The 17,809-nt window shown below is 48.2% G+C and overlaps 1 protein-coding gene and 1 long non-coding RNA gene across 3 annotated transcripts in view; one reads left to right on the forward strand and one right to left on the reverse strand.

Moving 5' to 3' along the window:
• LOC309536330 (aldo-keto reductase 1B-like) overlaps positions 1–17,002 on the forward strand; it is a 79,386-nt gene extending 62,384 nt beyond the window's left edge. The window contains exons 3-11 of the mRNA XM_082230468.1: positions 5,358–5,525; positions 6,279–6,395; positions 8,250–8,327; positions 9,040–9,156; positions 9,817–9,923; positions 11,183–11,270; positions 14,425–14,508; positions 15,281–15,369; positions 16,429–17,002. Of these exons, the coding sequence (XP_082086594.1) occupies positions 5,358–5,525; positions 6,279–6,395; positions 8,250–8,327; positions 9,040–9,156; positions 9,817–9,923; positions 11,183–11,270; positions 14,425–14,508; positions 15,281–15,369; positions 16,429–16,471 (891 nt within the window). The 3' untranslated portion in view covers positions 16,472–17,002. The remainder of the gene's footprint in view (positions 1–5,357; positions 5,526–6,278; positions 6,396–8,249; positions 8,328–9,039; positions 9,157–9,816; positions 9,924–11,182; positions 11,271–14,424; positions 14,509–15,280; positions 15,370–16,428) is intronic.
• On the reverse strand, positions 5,536–12,301 carry LOC309536545. Of its 2 annotated transcripts, XR_014221603.1 has the most exons (4): positions 11,638–12,301; positions 9,945–10,100; positions 5,948–6,011; positions 5,536–5,612 (listed from the first exon to the last, which is right to left on the reverse strand). It is a non-coding gene; the product is annotated as an uncharacterized lncRNA (long non-coding RNA). The 2 variants fall into 2 exon arrangements; XR_014221604.1 differs by lacking the exon at positions 11,638–12,301 and having other exon boundaries at positions 9,945–10,875.
• Positions 17,003–17,809: the final 807 nt, after the last annotated feature.

Genomic DNA, 17,809 nt, shown 5'->3' on the forward strand with positions numbered 1-17,809 from the left:
GGGGGTTAGCAGGTAGAGATGCAAGAGATTAGAGGGGTGGGGCCAGGGGAAATATTTGTTTAGGAGGGGGTTGCATATACCCAAAAGGGGTACTGGGGTCCAGTTAAGGTGGAAATTGGGGTTGAGAGTGCGCTTAGAAACAGAGACAGACAAATAGGTTATATGTAAAGGGTGGAAGGAGAAAAGGGAAGAAGAAGAAGAAAGAAAGAAGAAGGGGGGAGGCGGGGGGAGAGGGGAGATTGGAGTAAAAGAGAAGAGAGAGAGAGAGACAAAAAGAGAGTTGAAAGAGTGAGGAGAGATAGTACAGTAATATCAGCGATATTAGATTGCAGCAGTAGTTTTAGCTATAGTGTGAGGGGGGCAAATTATGATCCGAACGCTACAATTCTATGATTTAAATACACACATTGGAGTTGAGTATCATTTAAATTGGTGGGACTGACTTCTGAGCAACATGCATAGGATCAGGTTGCCCAAATTTTCCAAAGTGCTAGTTCTTACAGAAAGGCAGATAAGTCCTTTCTTTTTAAACCCCGTGGAAGTTCTAATCTACACAACTCTTGAATTCATTTTACAAACACTGGAAATTCCCAAACGGTCCATTCGGACTTTTGAAGAACTTATTATGGGCAACAAAACTTTTTTCTTTGCGGCCACGGGGCCTGCCTTAATGTTATGCATTTTGCAGAAAATTGTGTATTTGTTCTTGTCCTCCCACACAAAGGGCTTCCACTGGCTGCGTTCCACAATTCAGAATTAAGATGCCATTCGCTTGACTGACACAGGTTTCGAGTTGTATTTCCTGAGGCCAAGCCCAAAATTAAGCCCAGATGGAAGGCTTGGAAGCTTCAGTTGCCTCATCCACCGTCCCCTGCTGCGTAAACAATTTAATCTAGCTGAGATGCAGAGAGGGGGAAACTTCTTCACGCAGCAGAGAGTTAAATTATGGCACTGGCTCCCAGGGGAGGCCGCAATGGCCACCATCTTGGATGGCTTTAAAAGAGGATTGGACAAAGCCATGATGGAAAGGGCTCTCAATGGCTGCTAGCCAGGATGGCCAGCCTCTGCCTTCATGGTCAGAGGCAGCAATGCTTTTGAAGACTAGTTGCTGGAAACCACAGGAGAGGAGAGGCCTCCTCGTGTGCTCCATTCCTGCTTGCTGGTTTCCCGCCGGCATCTGGTTGGCCACTGTGAGAACAGGAGGGTAGACTTGATGGGCCCGATCCAGCAGGCTCTCCTGATGTTCTTATATGTGTGCAGCAGGTGAAGCCAGCTGCAGTCATACAAGGCTGGATTCTGCAAACAGGGAAACCTTGTTATGCTTCCAGTGGCTTCCTCATGAGAGGACTCCAACTGCCCGCCCACTGCAGAACAGGAAACGGTTGGTTGTGCCATCTCAACAGAAAGGGAGCCATATCTGTCAGAGTGCCCATTAAGTGGGACACAATCCTTAGACAGGCTTCCTCAACCTTGGCCCTCCAGATGTTCTTGGCCTACAACTCCCATGATCCCTAGCTAGCAGGACCATTGGTCAGGGATGATGGGAATTGTAGTCTCAAAATATCTGGAGGGCCGAGTTTGAGGAAGCCTGATAAGCAATTCACTATGTGATTCCTTGAAGTATCCCAGAGGTACAAACACTTATGACACATGGTGTGGCTTCTGGTAAGAATAGGACAAGATTCTCTCTCTCTCATTGCTTATTTCACATCATCATCATCTTCTTTTGTTCATCTGATAAATATAAATTTATCAAGCATTTTCAGGGCAGCTCACAAAATTTAAAAAGGATGACCTTAAGATTGTTAAATCAAATTAATCAACCCATTCAGTTGCAGTCTCCCTCACAGGGTTGTGGGGTGGGGCAAGTCTAATGCACAGCACTTTGTAAATGATGTCCAGTCCTTGCTTGCAACTTGCTTGCATTTGACTTGCACAATTGCGGCTTCACAAACTTGGCAGGTCAGAGAGATTAAAATCTCTTTCCACTGTGGGCTTTCCTGCCTCAGTGAGAGCTTTTCATCTCTCAGGCTTGCTTCCCAGAGCCCGGGAAGCAAGGCGAAGAGCTTAAAACCTTGCCGCTTTGTGCCAGGGTGGGTGGGACAAGGCCTGTTTGGTGCACTGGCTACACAAAAGTAGGGTTGGTCACACAGGGGTGTTTCTGGGGTTGTTCTAACTACACTCAATTTCAGCTTTACACACCATCTCAGAACCTAGCCCCTGCACAAGTCATGAGTTGACTGTCTCTCTCTAGGGTGGAGAACCCTCGCAGTCACGGCTGGGAAGGAGGAGGTATCTGCCATGGCTAGTTCTTGCAAGCTGCTTCCTCAGCCGTGCCTCCGGGGTGAAGGCCCCTTTCTTGCTCAAACCATTTGGCTTAAATCTGCACCCCAAATTCCTGGCGCAGGTTCCCCGTTATTTCAATTTCCACCCAGACTAATGTTCGGACAAAAGTTGAAACGCAGATGATGGCCAGCCTCCCAGACTGGCTGTTTACAGGAGGCGGCCTCTGCCGTGTCACGCAAGGCCCCTGGCCACGTTGCCAGCCCCGAGGCTGCCTCGAACGGGCAGCATTTGTGCCTCCAACACAGAGCCAGCCTGCCCAACCTCTCACTCAATGCTCCCTTGTTCTGCAAAGCTGGCAGCCGTCTCCGTTGGGCGTTATCATGCCAAGATCACAGCCACAGGCAGAGGCATGTGACGACTGTTCTGCCAGCTTAATCCCATCCACGCCCTGCAAGCTAAGTAGAGCGTGGAGCCAGCTGTGAAACTTCTTGAGAGAAAGCCACCTGAGGGCACATCTGCACAAGCGACCTACACCGGCCCAACCCTTCCTCTCCCCCGAGGAGCAGGGAGTTCTGAGAGGGAGGCATGGAAGGACTGTCCTCTGCCTCTGCGAGAGAATCTTTGGCAGAAGCCAGCTCTCTTAGATCACATCCAGATGACCTGTTTCTTGAGCTTTCGTCCTCATTTGTTTGCACAAAGTCTTTGAGGAGGATATAGAATCATCAAATTGTAGAGTTGGGAGGGAGCCAAAGGGCCATCTTGTCTCAATTATGTTCATTGCTTATTGAACAACAATTGCTTTGGGCAGAGGTCATGCAACAGGCATCATCAACACAGTGCCTGTGGACACCAGTGTGCCAAGCAGCATGTTGCATGCGTCTTAGTATATATCTCCTCAAAAATTCAGAATGCACAAGAGGTCATTTACTCTTCCTGCTCAGATCCTGTTTGCACGGCCTCAGCCAATCTGACAACATGCCCCCTTAGCTATGCCTTTCTTTCACTGGTTGCCAGGATTGGCACTGGGTGTCCACCTTCCCACAAGTGTGGCAGCTGATGTAGGTTCCTTCCATATCATTGAGGAAGAGGCTGCGCTGGGGAGAGCATGGCCACACAAAGATGTGGTCCTCCTGTCTCTCTTTTCTGCTCTTTTACATGTGGCAGCCATTTTGGGCTGTGCCACACCTCCAGGGCAGCCATTTTGTCACTGACGCCTACAGCACTTTCTCCAAACTTTTGGTGCCCCCGATTACAATGTCACATCAAGTAACCACTATTGTACACTTTTCTTGTCACTTGAAACCAAGTCCCACCTTCCAGAGCCAGGAGAAAACAAGTTTCTTCCATGTAACAGCCCTTTATATATTTGAAAATGGCTAGCATACCTCTTCTTTCTGGAGTTCTCAAAAGCTTTCATACACTATTTTGTGTTGTTATGGTTGGCCTAATTAAGCCTATTGGCCTAATAATGGCTTGGGGTTGTATTATTTTTATTTTTATTTTATTTTATTTATCGCATTTATATACCACTGTTTCCTCCAAGGAGCTCAAGGTGATCTACCTGGTTCTCCCCTTCTTCACAGCAGCCCTGTGAAGTAAGTTAGACTGTGAGGCAGTGACTGGCCTCCAAGGATACCCAGGGAGCTTCGTGGTGGAGTGGGGATTCGAACCCTGGCCACCCAAGGCCTAGTCTGATGCTCTAACCACTACACCACGTTTGCTTTCATTTGAACTCTTGCCTCTTTCTTTCTTGTGAGGCAGGACAACTGAGCCTGGCTGATAAGACCAGGAAAGGTGCAAAGCAAGGGAGCCTGGCTATGGCGGGGGTTGTGGGTGTTTCTTGAGAGCACCTTCCTGTGCCTCGCCTTGCCAGAGAGCTGGGGTTGCCTGAGGGACTCAGCCACAAGGCAAATAAAGCCTTTCTTCTCTGTTCAAATAGGCAGAGCTCAAATTCTCATCCAGCCCTTGTTGGCGTGAAATGGAAAAGGGCCAGTTCAAGATAATGGATTGTGCTATCAAGTTATTGCTTAACAAGGAAAATAAATAGTACCCAGCCCTTGTGTACACCCCTCTCAACGGGCGGACAGGTGTTTTGGTGTCCAGTTAATTCATCCAGGTCTGACTCTTGCTTCTTCTGGTTCTTTTCCCCCCCACAGACCATGGGTGGTTCCCCTAAATCTGACCACAAAAAGGCTGTTTACCTGCAGTGTTTCCCCCCTCCCCAGTTTAGATGTGCATTTACGCTGCTCAGGGTGTCGGATCATGCCCACAGAGCACCTGTGTACTTAAGTCATTAACAGGATTCTTTAGCTGAGATCTGTGCATTGCAAGGGGTTGAATTGGAGAACCCTGCAAGTGTGCTTCTAGGCCAACAAGTGACTGCTTTGTGTCTCCCTTTCTACAACTCACCGAGGGAAAGGCTTAAGTTTGTTTCATAATTTCCTGGAAGATCAACCAGATTATTTCAGAATTAATGGTTTCTGGCCAGTGCGCACATGTTTGTAACCTGGCACAGGGCTCCCCAAGCTGTGGTCCAGGCAGCATCAACTGCCCATGAGCTTCATTCAGGTGGTCATAGGGACTCTGTGGATTTGTGATTGGAGACAGCAGGCAGCCCATCCATCACGCTAAATATTCATGTTGATTTTTAATTCTTGAAGTCTCCTTGTCTCAGACCACTTGAAACTTGGTGGGCCATTCAGTGCTTTTTCTGTCTTTTTCAGCAACTGTGCTGTGCTGTGCTAGATTAGTCATAGCATCATGGAATCCTAAAATTGGGTGGGACCATCGAGTCCAACCCCCTGCGATGCAGAAACCACAACTAAGGAATCTGACAGATGGCCATCCAGCCACTGTGTAGAAACCTCCAGTGAAAGAGAGCCTGAGATGCCAAATGATTTCCAATCAATTTTTTTCCTGCTTTTATTTATTATATATTGCACTTAAACCCTGACTTCCTCTCTCGCTTCCAGGAATCACCTCTGCTTTCCATGTGTGTTTGTGAAAGGTGGGTCTTGAGGGCATGATATCTGCATTTCCAAGGGTCAAACGAAGTCTTCTCTTCCTGTCAGTCTCCTCCAGGTATTGTCCAGGGGGCCATTGAAGTGGCGATAAAAAACGGCTACCGGCATATCGACTGCGCCTACTTCTACGACAATGAGGGGGCCATCGGGGAAGCTTTCGAGAAAGTCTTGAAGGAAGGGCTAGTGAAGAGAGAGGACCTTTTTTTTGTCAGTAAGGTGAGCTGCTGCTGCTGCTGCTGCTGCTGTCAAGACACTATGAAGCTATGAATGCAAGTCCCTGGGGGAGGCTGGGTCTGAAATAAGCTTTGAAAGCAAAATCCAAAAGTCTGAAGTTTCTAGTTCGGAGCTTCAAGTTCAAATTTCAGAGACTGGATTTCCAAATTTGCATCTTGGTTATATAAAATAATAATAATAATAATAATAATAATAATAATAATAATAATAATAATAATATAAAAAAATATATTATTATTTATACCCTACCCATCTGGCTGGGATTCCCCAGCCACTCTGGGCGGCTACCAACAAAATATTAAAATACAATAGTCCGTCAAACATTAAAAGCTTCCCTAAACAGGGCTGCCTTCAGATGGTTCTGTTTCCCATCATTTGGTAGATACAAAGGCAAGGAAGTTTACCTTGTTTATCGCTCCTCATTTGTCTCGTGATTTTCCAGAGAAGATCCCACCATCGTATTTAAGCCTTTGGGGGGGGGGGAAGCCTTTTTTAAAAAAAATTACAGCAATATGTAAATAAAATTTCCCATTATTTTGAATTCATGCAAACTTTTAGACATGCACAAGTTCTGTTTGGGGAGACGGACTGTTTCCTGTGATGCTCTGAGGAAGAAGAACGGCAAGGAGGGCTGCTGTCCTAGAGGGGCCTCTGGCCTGATCCAGACACAATGCATCTCTGATGTTCTAAATTGCATGTCTCCTCAGCCTCACTTGAATGCTCTTCCTTTGGCAGCTGTGGAATAGCTACCACGCTCCTGAAGATGTGAAGCCAGCTCTCCTGGAAACCCTGAAGCTGCTGCGCCTGGATTACCTGGATCTGTACCTGATGCACTCTCCCATGGGCATTAAGGTGAAATGGAAGTCCGCCTGGCTAGCCTGAGCAGCTCATTCTTCCAGCTGTTTCCCCAGAAAGGTCTCTCTGGAAATGCCCCGCTCTATCGAATCTGGAAGCCCCCACCCAATAGTCCTTGACTGAGCCAAGTTGGCGGGGGGGGGGGGGGACACACTTTGCGGCTACACAGGAGTCAGGGAAATGCACTCTGCATCTGCTCAGGGGCATTTATGTCTATTTGCGTTTCGTACGTTTCAGTAGCACCAAGTCTGGCAACGCAGAAGAAAGGCTGCCTTTGGTCTGCTGGCAGGTTCAGTGTGGGAAGTTTGGATATTCACAGGTGGGGCTCACCTGAAGCAATGAAGCAATAGGCAGGCAGATCTGCCCCATGGAGAGGGATCCATGGGGCGGCTCCTCTGCACAAGCCTTGCAGAAATGAACAGGACCCGTGCAAGAGGCCAGCAGTCGTGTCCCGTTCATTTCAGTATGGCTCTTGCACGAGCAGAGCTTTCCAAACTGTGTGTCGTGACACGTTCGTGTGTCGGCTGAAGTGTGTAAATATGTCACGTGAGTGCTCCCCGTGCTGCTCCTGAGGCTGGAAATGGGTTTTAACCTCTGGTTTGCTTGTAAAACTGAATTGCCGTGTTGCTGAAAGATGCAAAACTGAATGATGCCTCTCTAAAAAGTGTCACACCAACATGGAAAGCTTGGAAAGCTCTGTGCTAGAGGAATAATCTGTGTCTCAGGATCATCAGGAGGGAAACAGGCGCCACCTGGTGGCAGCAAGATGATCCAGCTTCATCCCATCCTGGTGGCGGTGGCCTGTTTGTGTACCGTATTTTGCATGACTAAATACATCCATTCTATTTGATTATTGATCTATTAAATTTATATACCACCCTTCATCCAGAGATCTCAGGGCAGTTCACAAAATAAAAACACAAAATACATAATAAAGACAAGAACAAGGAAAACCCATAACGCCCCCCCACAAACACATTTAAAAGCACATGAAATGTCCTTTTAAATAACTAGCGGGGGGTGCGGGGGGCAATGGCGGGGCGAAGCATAAGAGCATTGGGGGGGGTGCCCTGGGAAGGCAGGTGAACAGGCAAGCAGACTGACAGAGGAGGAGGGGGGAGGTAGAGCAGAGCAGCCCCCCCCCATGGCTGTGGAGGAAGTCACTGGCGGGGTGCAAAAGTTCAAAAGAAAAATAAATAAAGAATAATAAAAAAGCAGTGCACTCTCCCCCTCACACAGAACATCTCCCAAAGTTCATGTGGGCAGATTGAGGAGCGGATTTTAGCAGGTGCCCAGTTGCTAGGGCACCTTCCACACGAGCTTGAGAAAGATACCCACTGCTGACCAATCCTCTGTCCTGCTCTCTGCCATGCTCAGAGCTCATGGGGTACCGCCACTGCCACTTGGGTAGATTGCCGAGCCGTTGCCCCTTCGTCCCAGCCCATCAGCAGGTGGTGCCAAGGAGCTCCACCCCACCCCACTCTGCTCTCCCCCTTTTCCAGCTGGTGCTGCTGGTCTCAGGGGTGCTGCAGAGGTGAGGGGGGGGGGGCTGCTGGGGCAAAGGTTTCAAGGGGTTCCATCTGTGCACATTGAAGATAAGATGTGTGGTAGAGTCTTTCATTGACTTTATTCAGTACTGCACTGGTGGACTCAGGGAGTGCTCATGGTCCATGGGTCAGGAGGCACAATACTTGCCTTGCCCCGGGCCCTGGCAACCCACACTATGCCACTGGGACCAATATGTCTCCTTGCCAAGGGCGCAAGGGAGCTTAGGTACACCTGCTGGGGGGGCATGCCTTGATGGCTAGCACAGTCTCTGCCCCCCTCATGCTCTCATTCTCCTTCGTGTAGAACGTCAAGGGTGATACCTTGCCCCAGAAGGATGGGAAGGTTCTGCAGACTGATGTCGATTACGTGGACACATGGAAGGTAAGCGACAACCACTGTGCCTCTTGCCACAAGTTGCCTGCTGGATCAGAGTCCTGCTGATAGAGACACCGCCAAGGAAAGGGGCTCCAGACTTGGGAGTAAGCCCCACTGAATTCAGTGGGCCTTACTTCCAGGTAGTCATGGCTAGCCTTACATTGTCATGTTCCTGTCCTAGGGACTAGTTCGCACACAGAATCATATTAAGCAACAAACACAGGCGGCTTTTTAGAAAGTCCACCTTGGATCCCTGGTGGTGGGAGAGAACAATGCTGCGAGGGCAGCTCACCTTTCTAAAGTCTCTCTCTCTCCCCCCCCCCCCGGTCTTTGGAGGGTTGTGACTTCTGATCAGTAAGATGCTGAGTTCGTTGGTCAGGTCCTGTACCTCTCCCACAGGCCTCCTAAGCACCATTTTTGCAGACTAGCAGGAGATAAGTGACAGACTAGCCTAGAGAAATGGCGGGGGCAGGTTGGGGCCCTTCTTCACAGCCCACACCACCTCAAAACACACTGGTCTACCACTTCACACCTTTGTCTACCAGCCATCGTGTGTAGAGAAAACACAACCAGATCTTCTTCCTTCCCATGTTCCTGTTGCCTCTAGAGTGACCTTTGCCGACCTGGTGCCCGGCAGATGTTTTGGACTACGACTCCCATCACCCTTAGCCAGGGACCAGCTGCTCTTAAACTTTTGGACTTGTCCCTTTTCTTGCAGGCTATGGAGAAGCTGGTGGATGAAGGCCTAGTGAAGTCTATCGGGGTGGCCAACTTCAACCAGTGCCAGCTGGAGCGGCTGCTCTCCGTCGCAAGGATTAAGCCAGATGTTCTCCAGGTATTCTTCTTCTTCTTCCATTTGGAAGTGTCAGAATTGCATCCAATAGGAGGGAGGCCATGTTAGACAGCCTTGGCCATGGGTTCAAATTCCCACTTGCTTGAGGATGCACCTGGTGACCTTAGATGCTCATGTTATGATCTCACAACATTTGCTCCCTGACTTTATTGATATGTGCCACCCCAATCTCCAAGCAGTGAGACTCCAGGGGTTCCACGTGCATAGCCTGGGTTTGGTTTCCTTGTGGTGTTTTTAGGATGTATGGTGTAATTTGCACATATATACAACCTGAGCATAAGATGGAGGGGCTCACAGCATCAGCACCCCAACAGATCTTGCTTCTCCATTAGTCACAGCTTTGGATTCAGCACAGAGCAAGCTGGTCTCTGTTTCTCTATCTTCCAGCCTGCTTCCAGCTCAGCTCTGTCTCTCACACTCTGGCTACTGTTCTCTTACCTAGCAGCTAGTGAGCAGGTGGAGGAAAGGCCCACCATCACTTGTAGTTCTTGCAACCTAGCCCATTCTTTTGGGATGCTAATGAGGACACTTAAGTGGCCAGCTAAGGTCTTTGTCTTACAAAAAAGCTTGCCTGATATGTCCAGCAACCTCTTCTGTTAGTTTGCCTACCCATGCTCTAGGCTCTCTCTCTTTCCTCCACAGGTGGAGCGGCACGTATACCAGATCCAGCGCGCGCTGATTGCTTTCACCAAGTCCAAAAAGATGGCCCTCACAGGATACAGCCCCTTGACATCCCCCAAGCGTCCCTTGTAAGACACTGTCTTTTGTACCTTAAGGGCCCCCTGTTCTGCTCTGCACAACGTACGCATCTTCAGTAGTTCCTCTGGCAGGCAATACTGGGTTGGGGGTGGGATGGCTAGCCTGCGAAGAAGGGCCTCTGCAGGTGGCGTGTGGACTTGGCCTGCATCCTGATTTCCCTGCACAGCCTATTGCAGAGAATAGAATATATCCCGTCTTTATTGAGCATTCACTCTGTTTTCTTTGGGTTGGGTATTTATATGACAATAAGCATCCTGCCTCCATCCCAGTCCCTCTTTCCGTGTGTCATTTGGTCACTCCACACTTTCCCATCCTCATCACGTTCCAAACCTCCCCCAGCAAACAACCCCCCCTCTTTTAAAGTGGATTGGTTGTGCTAGGGCAACAGAACCTTTCGACTCACTTTAATGGTGCAGACACACCCCTACAGTTTGGGGGTGTGCTTGGATCCCTCCTGAAAAATAGCGAGAGTCTGGAGGCACCCGAGTTACGTAAGGACACGGTTCTCCAGTGGGGCTTCATTCCTAGAATAAAGGACCAGGTGGAGTGGAGACGTCTTTAAGACACCCTCCCTTGCACTGAGCTGTTGGGAGTGAAGGACGTGTCCCCCCACCTGGTCAGCTCTTGCATGTAAAAGGTACAAAACCAGAATCACTGGAGCAGTCAACTCATCAAAGGTGTTGTGACTTGATTTACTGAGTTAAAAAGATGATTAATCAGTTGATTAGATTCAAATGTGTGTTCATATTACTCTTCTTGAGACACCGAGGAAAGGGAAGATGATTTGTAATTTGATAAACAAAAACAACCATCTGTTAGACCGCTAATAACCTCATTTTCTCTTTAATTTATTGCTACAAACAATTTATTGCACAAGCAAAGTAGATTGAAAACCAGACCTATCAATTAAGACATTTCCCCTCTCTCAACCCTCCCCCCTCCAGATTACCGTATTTTTTGCACCATAACACTCACTTTTTTCCTCCTAAAAAGTAAGGGGAAATGTCTGTGCGTGTTATGGAGGGAATGCCTACGGGTGGCATGCCTACGGATTTTCCTCCTCTAAAAACTATGTGCGTGTTATGGTCGGGTGCGTGTTATAGAGCGAAAAATACGGTAATTAGCTGAAGCTTTGGTTGCTTAATCCACATGCTGATAGCCCCGGGCTCCTTTGGAAGGGAGGCATAGACACTTAAAAAACTAATTGATTAAAAATGCAAAAGAAAAAGAGCCTTGGTTTCCCCTCTAGCCCTCCAGGTCCTCTGGATCCTAAGAATGGCATGGAGGACCCTGTGGTGAAGGAGATTGCCAAGAAGCATGGGAAATCCCCAGCTCAGGTAAAGTGTTCCAGGTGTGCAGGTGTGTGTGGAGGTGTGTGCAAATGGTACCTGTTCAAACAGAAAAGTCTCCTTTTTTGCAAGTTGACTGCTTGTGTCAGGAGTTACGACCCAAGATCAGAGGTGGGTGGGGGGAATACAGAGAGCAAGGCAATGGTACCAGTTTCGAAAGTGTTGTATTAATTTTGCTTGTCAAATAATTCCCAATCATGCAACAGAGCCACTCAAGCGCTGCAAAGATTGTCTCTCAAACTAGCCAGCCAGCCTAGTATCACAGAGGGATGGCTGGAGGAGGGCATTGGAGGGCAGCTCGCTGGGGTGCCCAGAGCCCTTTCCCTCAAAATGTCTGTGTCTCTAAAGTACTTACCATTTTCCTGCCGTTAGTTGTTCAGTCCAAGTCTCTTTGTTGACGAAGGCCAAAGTTGCATGGCAGGCAAGCTGACATTGCATATTCAGGATGCTGTTGCCCTTTGTGGAAGACCACTGCCCTGACTAGGCAATTTCAACCAGTCCTTGCCTTGACAAGCTGTAACTTCCAAGGAAAGGAGATCGCCTCTTGGTTTCCCAAGTCAAAGCCCTGCTTATCTGAGATGGTTCAAATTGCTGAAAGCTATTGTCGGCTGAGTTAACATCCAGTCAGACAGTTTCTCCTTCATTCAGCATGTGGCTGATTATATTTAAAAGAGTCGTATGATAGAGATAATGGAAGCAAAAGTGTCCTGAATACATGAGTCCACAAGGTTTATTGAACAATATAGCTGGTTTTTTATCATGGTTCTTATTGCATGTGCAGTTTTTCTTGAGCTACTTCTAGGGCTTCATGTGAGTTAGAAACAACAATAAAAAATCCAGTAAAACATTTTAAAAAACATAACAAAACACCATAATGTTTTAGAATGCCTCTTCCTGAATGGCCTCCTAATAAACAGCTTCAGGACGTTGGTCAGGCTCTGACTTGGGTGGATCTCTAGAACAGTGTTTCCCAACCAGTGTTCCGCGGCACACTAGTGTGCCGTGAGAGGTTGGCTGGTGTGCCGTGGGAGGGAGGCGGGCGAGTCGGGTGGTGAGAGGCGGCGGCGGCGAGGATCCGCATTGAGCCGGGGGCGGCTCCGCGGTGGTGGTGCCGAGGTTTCTCTCTCCATTCTCCCCTCACACACACACACAGGAAATAACACAGGATCAGCTGACAGGACCCAGCCAATGGGGCGGCGGTGGGGCAGTGCGTGCAAAAGGGAGGAGCGTGAGACAGCGGACGAGGAGGAGGCCGGCATGTCCGGGCAGCAGCAGCAACAACAGCAGCAGCAACTCCCGGTGACGGCTCCTCAAGCCCCGGGCAACCCTACTCCCTCACCGGCCTCGGCCGCCCTCCTGCTCCACCCGCCGCCGCCTCCCCCGCCGCCACCACCACAACAGCCGCCGCCGCCTCAGCTGCCGCCGTCCCTCAGTCCCTCGCTCTGCTGCCTCCTCCCCCCCACCCCCAAAGCTTGGAGGTTCCCCGGCAAGGGGGAGGGAAAAAAATTGAAAACTTTCACTTTTGTGCGTCCCTCCCGGCGTGACGTTGCGCGCTGACGTCACGGGGCTGTAATGGTGGTGTGCCGCGAGATTTTTTTCATCAAACAAGTGTGCCTTTGCCCAAAAAAGGTTGGGAAACACTGCTCTAGAAGGCCCCTTCCTAAACCACCTCTCTTTGTGCCTTTGCTCTCTGAAGTCAGTGCAGGGGCAAAGAACGACCTTTGTTGTTGGTCTAACTCTAAGGATTGGGGAGGGACCATAGACTCAGAGATATAGCTGCAAATAAAACATTTTAAGTGTGCTTTAAGTGAAATATACAGTGTGACACTGGATGGCGATGACGAGCCTTAGGGGAAATTCAATGTATTTTTAAAAGCACTTTAAAAAAAAAAAAAGCATTTTCAGACCATTTTTTGTATGTGTGTAGATTTCACACATGAAGAAGCTCCCATGTTCAGTCGCTGACACTTCAGTTAAAAGATCGGATAGCAAAACTGGGAAAGACCTTGGAGAACTCTGTGGGCAAAGCATAAGATATTGGGCTGCATCATCTCACCTGATCTTGTATATAAAACAGCTCCGAATATTCACAAGGATGCACCAGGGCACAGAAGCTGTAGCACTAAGATAGGAAGGGGATGGTAGATTCTTACATGGAAGCTTAATTGACTGGCACTGCAGAACTGCTACCTGCAGTTTCTCGGGGACATGAGTAAGAATCTCTCCCAGGTGACCAGGTGGGGGAAGCTTTTTCTACAACTGACAAAGGAAGAGCAGCAAAGCTGCCTTTCACAGAGTCAGACCACTGCTCCATCTAGCTTGGTACAGTGGTACCTCAGGTTACAGACGCTTCAGGTTACAGACTCCGCTAGCCCAGAAATAGTACCTCAGGTTAAGTACTTTGCGTCAGAATGAGAACAGAAATCGTGCGATGGCAGCAGGAGGCCCCATTAGCTAAAGTGGTACCTCAGGTTAAGAACAGACCTCCAGAACAAATTAAGTTCTCAACCTGAGGTACCACTGTACTGGCAACACTGGCCAGCAGTATCCAGGCAGAGGTATCTCTCAGCCGCACCTAGAGAGGCCAGGGATTGTACCTGCAGAGACAGCGACTGCTTCTATTCATGCATCACTAACAATATCCAGAGACGTATGCTGGCAGGCTATATTATTATTACCGATAATATTTATTTCTAACCACCTCCCTTTTCTGTTTAAAAACACACACATGAAGTGCTTACAGCAAAGGCACAGTAAAAATATTTGCAAGGCCTTTGTGGTGGCTGCAGTGTTGACAGTGGAGGGGGCACTAGCCGCCCCCTGGGTGAGGGCAGCTGGTTCAAGGCAAACTGGGTTGGTGGTCCTGGCTCTTGAAAGCAGTGGCGTAGCGTGGGGGGTGCAGGGGGGGCCGGCCGCACTGGGCGCAACATCTGGGGGTTAGGGTTAGGGGGCGCAAATCCACGGGTTAGGGGGCGCAAATTACTTGCCTTGCCCCGGGTGCCTACAACCCACGCTACGCCACTGCTTGAAAGAGGCAGGTGTCCAAGTTTGTGATGATGAATGTTGCCAGTTCCCGGACACAGCAAGTACATGGAGAGCCCAAATGATGACCAGTCTCTCCTTATCGCCAATGTCTCCACAGATTCTGATCCGCTTCAACATTCAGAGTGGCATTGCCACTATTCCAAAAAGCCAGACTCCTGCTCACATCGTCGAGAATGCAAAGGTAAAGTAGACGTCAAGCTCTTTCTGCTAACACCTTTATATGCTGCAAGATGCTGCAGACTGGAGGCTTAAAGGGCCGAAGTTTAGGATGAATAGTGTTGCTGTTAAGGGGCGAGTAAGCCCATAGATATCAAAGCTCTTCTTTTGAAAAAGTGTACTTGATTATTTAAATATTTGTTCCTTTGGACTATTAAGCACTGAGATTTTAAATTCGCATGAAAATAAATATAAAAATGCAGCATTAAGCTAGATCTTGAAATGCCCATGATGATATTCAACTCTCTTGTATTCCAAGCAGACAAACTGGAAATTAATGGGCAGGTCCATTAATTTCAGTGGAAATTACTTAGCTGGTTATCACCCCAAAAGACCAGTATCACAGTTAAACAATATCAACTTAAAATGGCCAATTATTTTTTATTACAAAAGGGAGGGAGGGGTTCACCTTTGTAACCTCACCCAATTGGAAGGCCAAATACTGAGTTTTCAATGAGTTTTGGAGCATGGGTAGTGAAACTCTCTTATAACCCCACATAATTTGCCTCCCTCTGACACTGGTGTCAAAAGGTAGTTGGGGTGCATGAGAAAGATGTTTTTTAAAAATCCGTTAATATCTTTGCTACCAACTTGAAAGTAAGGGGGTTTAAAGTTTCTGTCTTGGGTATCAGGCCTCAGGTCCTTTGGGTTTTTCTCCTTTTCAAAGACTGCACCTACTGGCACAGTGCCAAGCCAAGTAACTCCAAGCAAAAGTCATTGCTTCTCTTCTTTTATAGGCTTTTGATTTCCGACTGGCGGATGAAGAAATGAAAAAGCTGGAATCGCTGCACTGTGGGGCACGGGCTGTGGCCTGGGACATCTTAGGGTGAGTCTGTGCGCTGAAAACATTGGACACTTTAGGGTGTGCAACACATAATTATTTTATTGCCTTATATCTCACCTTTTTCTTAAAGATGCTCAAAGTATCTTTAATCCCCATTTAATCCCCACAACAACCCTGTGAGGTGCATTAATTTGAGAGGCAGTGACTGGCACGTGGTCACTTATGGCCGAGTGGGGATTTGACCCATCGTCTCCCAGGTCCTAGTCCAACGCTCTAACCACTACACCACACTGGCTCCCAAGCACAACGTGGAGATCAAAGGTGCTGTCTAGGTGGATGAAACACCCACATTGGCCTGCTTGACCTGTAAATAGGAGAAATGTGGCTTTCCTGAGCTCTCTCCAGCTCAGTTTACTTCTGTAGAACAATTGTCAGGAGGTTGCTGACAGTCAGATTGGCCAATGAAGATGGGCCACAGCTCCTTAGCGATAAACCCACCCACTGCATTCATCAGATTTGCCAGAGCTAGCAACTCAAGTCTTCAGTGGCCTCATGTGATGCCAAGGGCAACGCAGCTAGTAAAGACTAAGCAGAGGCTTGACCTCTGAACTCACATACGGGTGGGCAACTTTTTGGGTGAGCGTTCTGCAACTCAAAACCACAGGAGGCAGCACTAACTTTGTTGGGTGCTTTTCATAAATTTTGTACCTCGCTTGATTGTTAAAAAAACACACCTCAAAGTGGCTTACAAAAGAGAGAAAACAAAAAAATTATCAGTAACAACAACAACTCCTTAAAACATTCATAAGATAAAACCAGCAATAAACTAAAAACATATTAGACAAGGCTAACCAGACATGTAGAATGTTGCTGTGCGTTTTAAACAAAAATGTTTCTATCAGGCGCCAAAAAGAGCACAGCCAAGTTGCCTGCCTGATAGCAATGGGCAGGGAGTTCCAGAGGGTAGATGCTGCCACACTTAACTTTAGCATCTTCACGCAGACACGAGGCTTTGTAAGCATTGTTTATATGTGGAAACAGCCGTATGTGGTTGGAATGACCAGCGTTCAGTGATTTAAGGAGAGTTGTTTTTCCTTGCAGGATGGGGACGCACAAGCACTACCCTTTTACCAAGGATGAGTGATTCTGCAAGCAACAGCGCTCACCCCTCCCAGGCTTCAAGGCATGGAAATAATGGAGATGGCTTCTGCATTTTGCATCTAACCAAAGCGAGTTGATTCTGCTCTCCCAAGGCTGACTGCTCCTTGTCCTCCCTGTGTCTCATGGGGCATAAGTGAAATGAGGACGAGTGATTTGTCTGCAGTGAGATCTGGTGTTTCTGCTTCCGCTGGGCTTGACCCTGCCCCACTGGCAGAGGAAGGGGGTGCGACAGGTGCGGCCTGCCCTAGGTGTCATCCCTGAGGGGGGTGACATCACCGTGCCACCCTCCTGGGAGGCTAGCCCCACCCCAAGTAAACAGCTAGCCCCACCTCTGCCCTGCCCCACAAGTTGGAGTTTAAATGCTTGACTTTATATGCACGCTCAGCTTTCTGCATCGCATCTGCAGTTTGAAAAGTTCTGTATGCTTGGGGTGAGGGAGAATGTTAAGTGTGTTCCATTTTCCCCACTCTGAAAGTTCACTGAATGAAAAAAATAAAAATATTTCCCCATAGTACGATTACACGAGTCTTGTGACTTATTTGCAACTTCACTTTATTTCTGATTTGTAATTTGTTAAGTTGTGGGTGAACATATCAGACGACACAGCGATTCTTCAAACAGCTCTTGTTTATTCAGAGGCCAGAACAGAACTGAACTGAAGGGTTTAGTCAGCCTGCTTATATAGAGCTCCAGTACCACGTAACTGTAACAATTTTCTAAAACTATCCGATCACTGAACATCACTTTCGATCCCTTATTTGCATAACTACAGTATCCCCCTGCTGGCCCAGGGTGAGAACTTCAGTACATAACATAATACTGAATTATTTGACTTTTCATGTCAATGTGCAAGTAGATAAATAGGTACCGCTCCAGCGGGAAGGTAAACGGCGTTTCCGTGCGCTGCTCTGGCTCACCAGAAGCAGCTTAGTCCTGCTGGCCACATGACCCAGAAGCAGCACACCGGCTCCCTCGGCCAAGAAAGCGAGATGAGCTCCACAACCCCAGAGTCGGTCAGGACTGGACCTCATGGTCAGGGGTCCCTTTACCTTTATTTGTAGAGTTTAGAGATTTAACTTGAAGCTAAAGCAGGTATGATTGCTGTGGACTGAGTCTCGGACCCTTTACAGAACTTGTAGCCAACGCCTCAGTCTAAAAGGCATTATCAGTGTTCGGAAGGACTGGCTTCCATATAGCGGAAGCTGCAGCCACAAGCATAAATGTCAAGGCATAGGAGCAGAACTGTTGCTCCACACATCCAGCAGGGCTTTGACCATTTATGCAGCCAAGGACCAATGCTGAGCTGGGAAAAGGGGCTGTG

The sequence above is a fragment of the Podarcis vaucheri genome (genome assembly GCF_965113315.1).
Source record: "Podarcis vaucheri genome assembly, chromosome: 7".
Lineage (NCBI taxonomy): Eukaryota > Metazoa > Chordata > Lepidosauria > Squamata > Lacertidae > Podarcis > Podarcis vaucheri.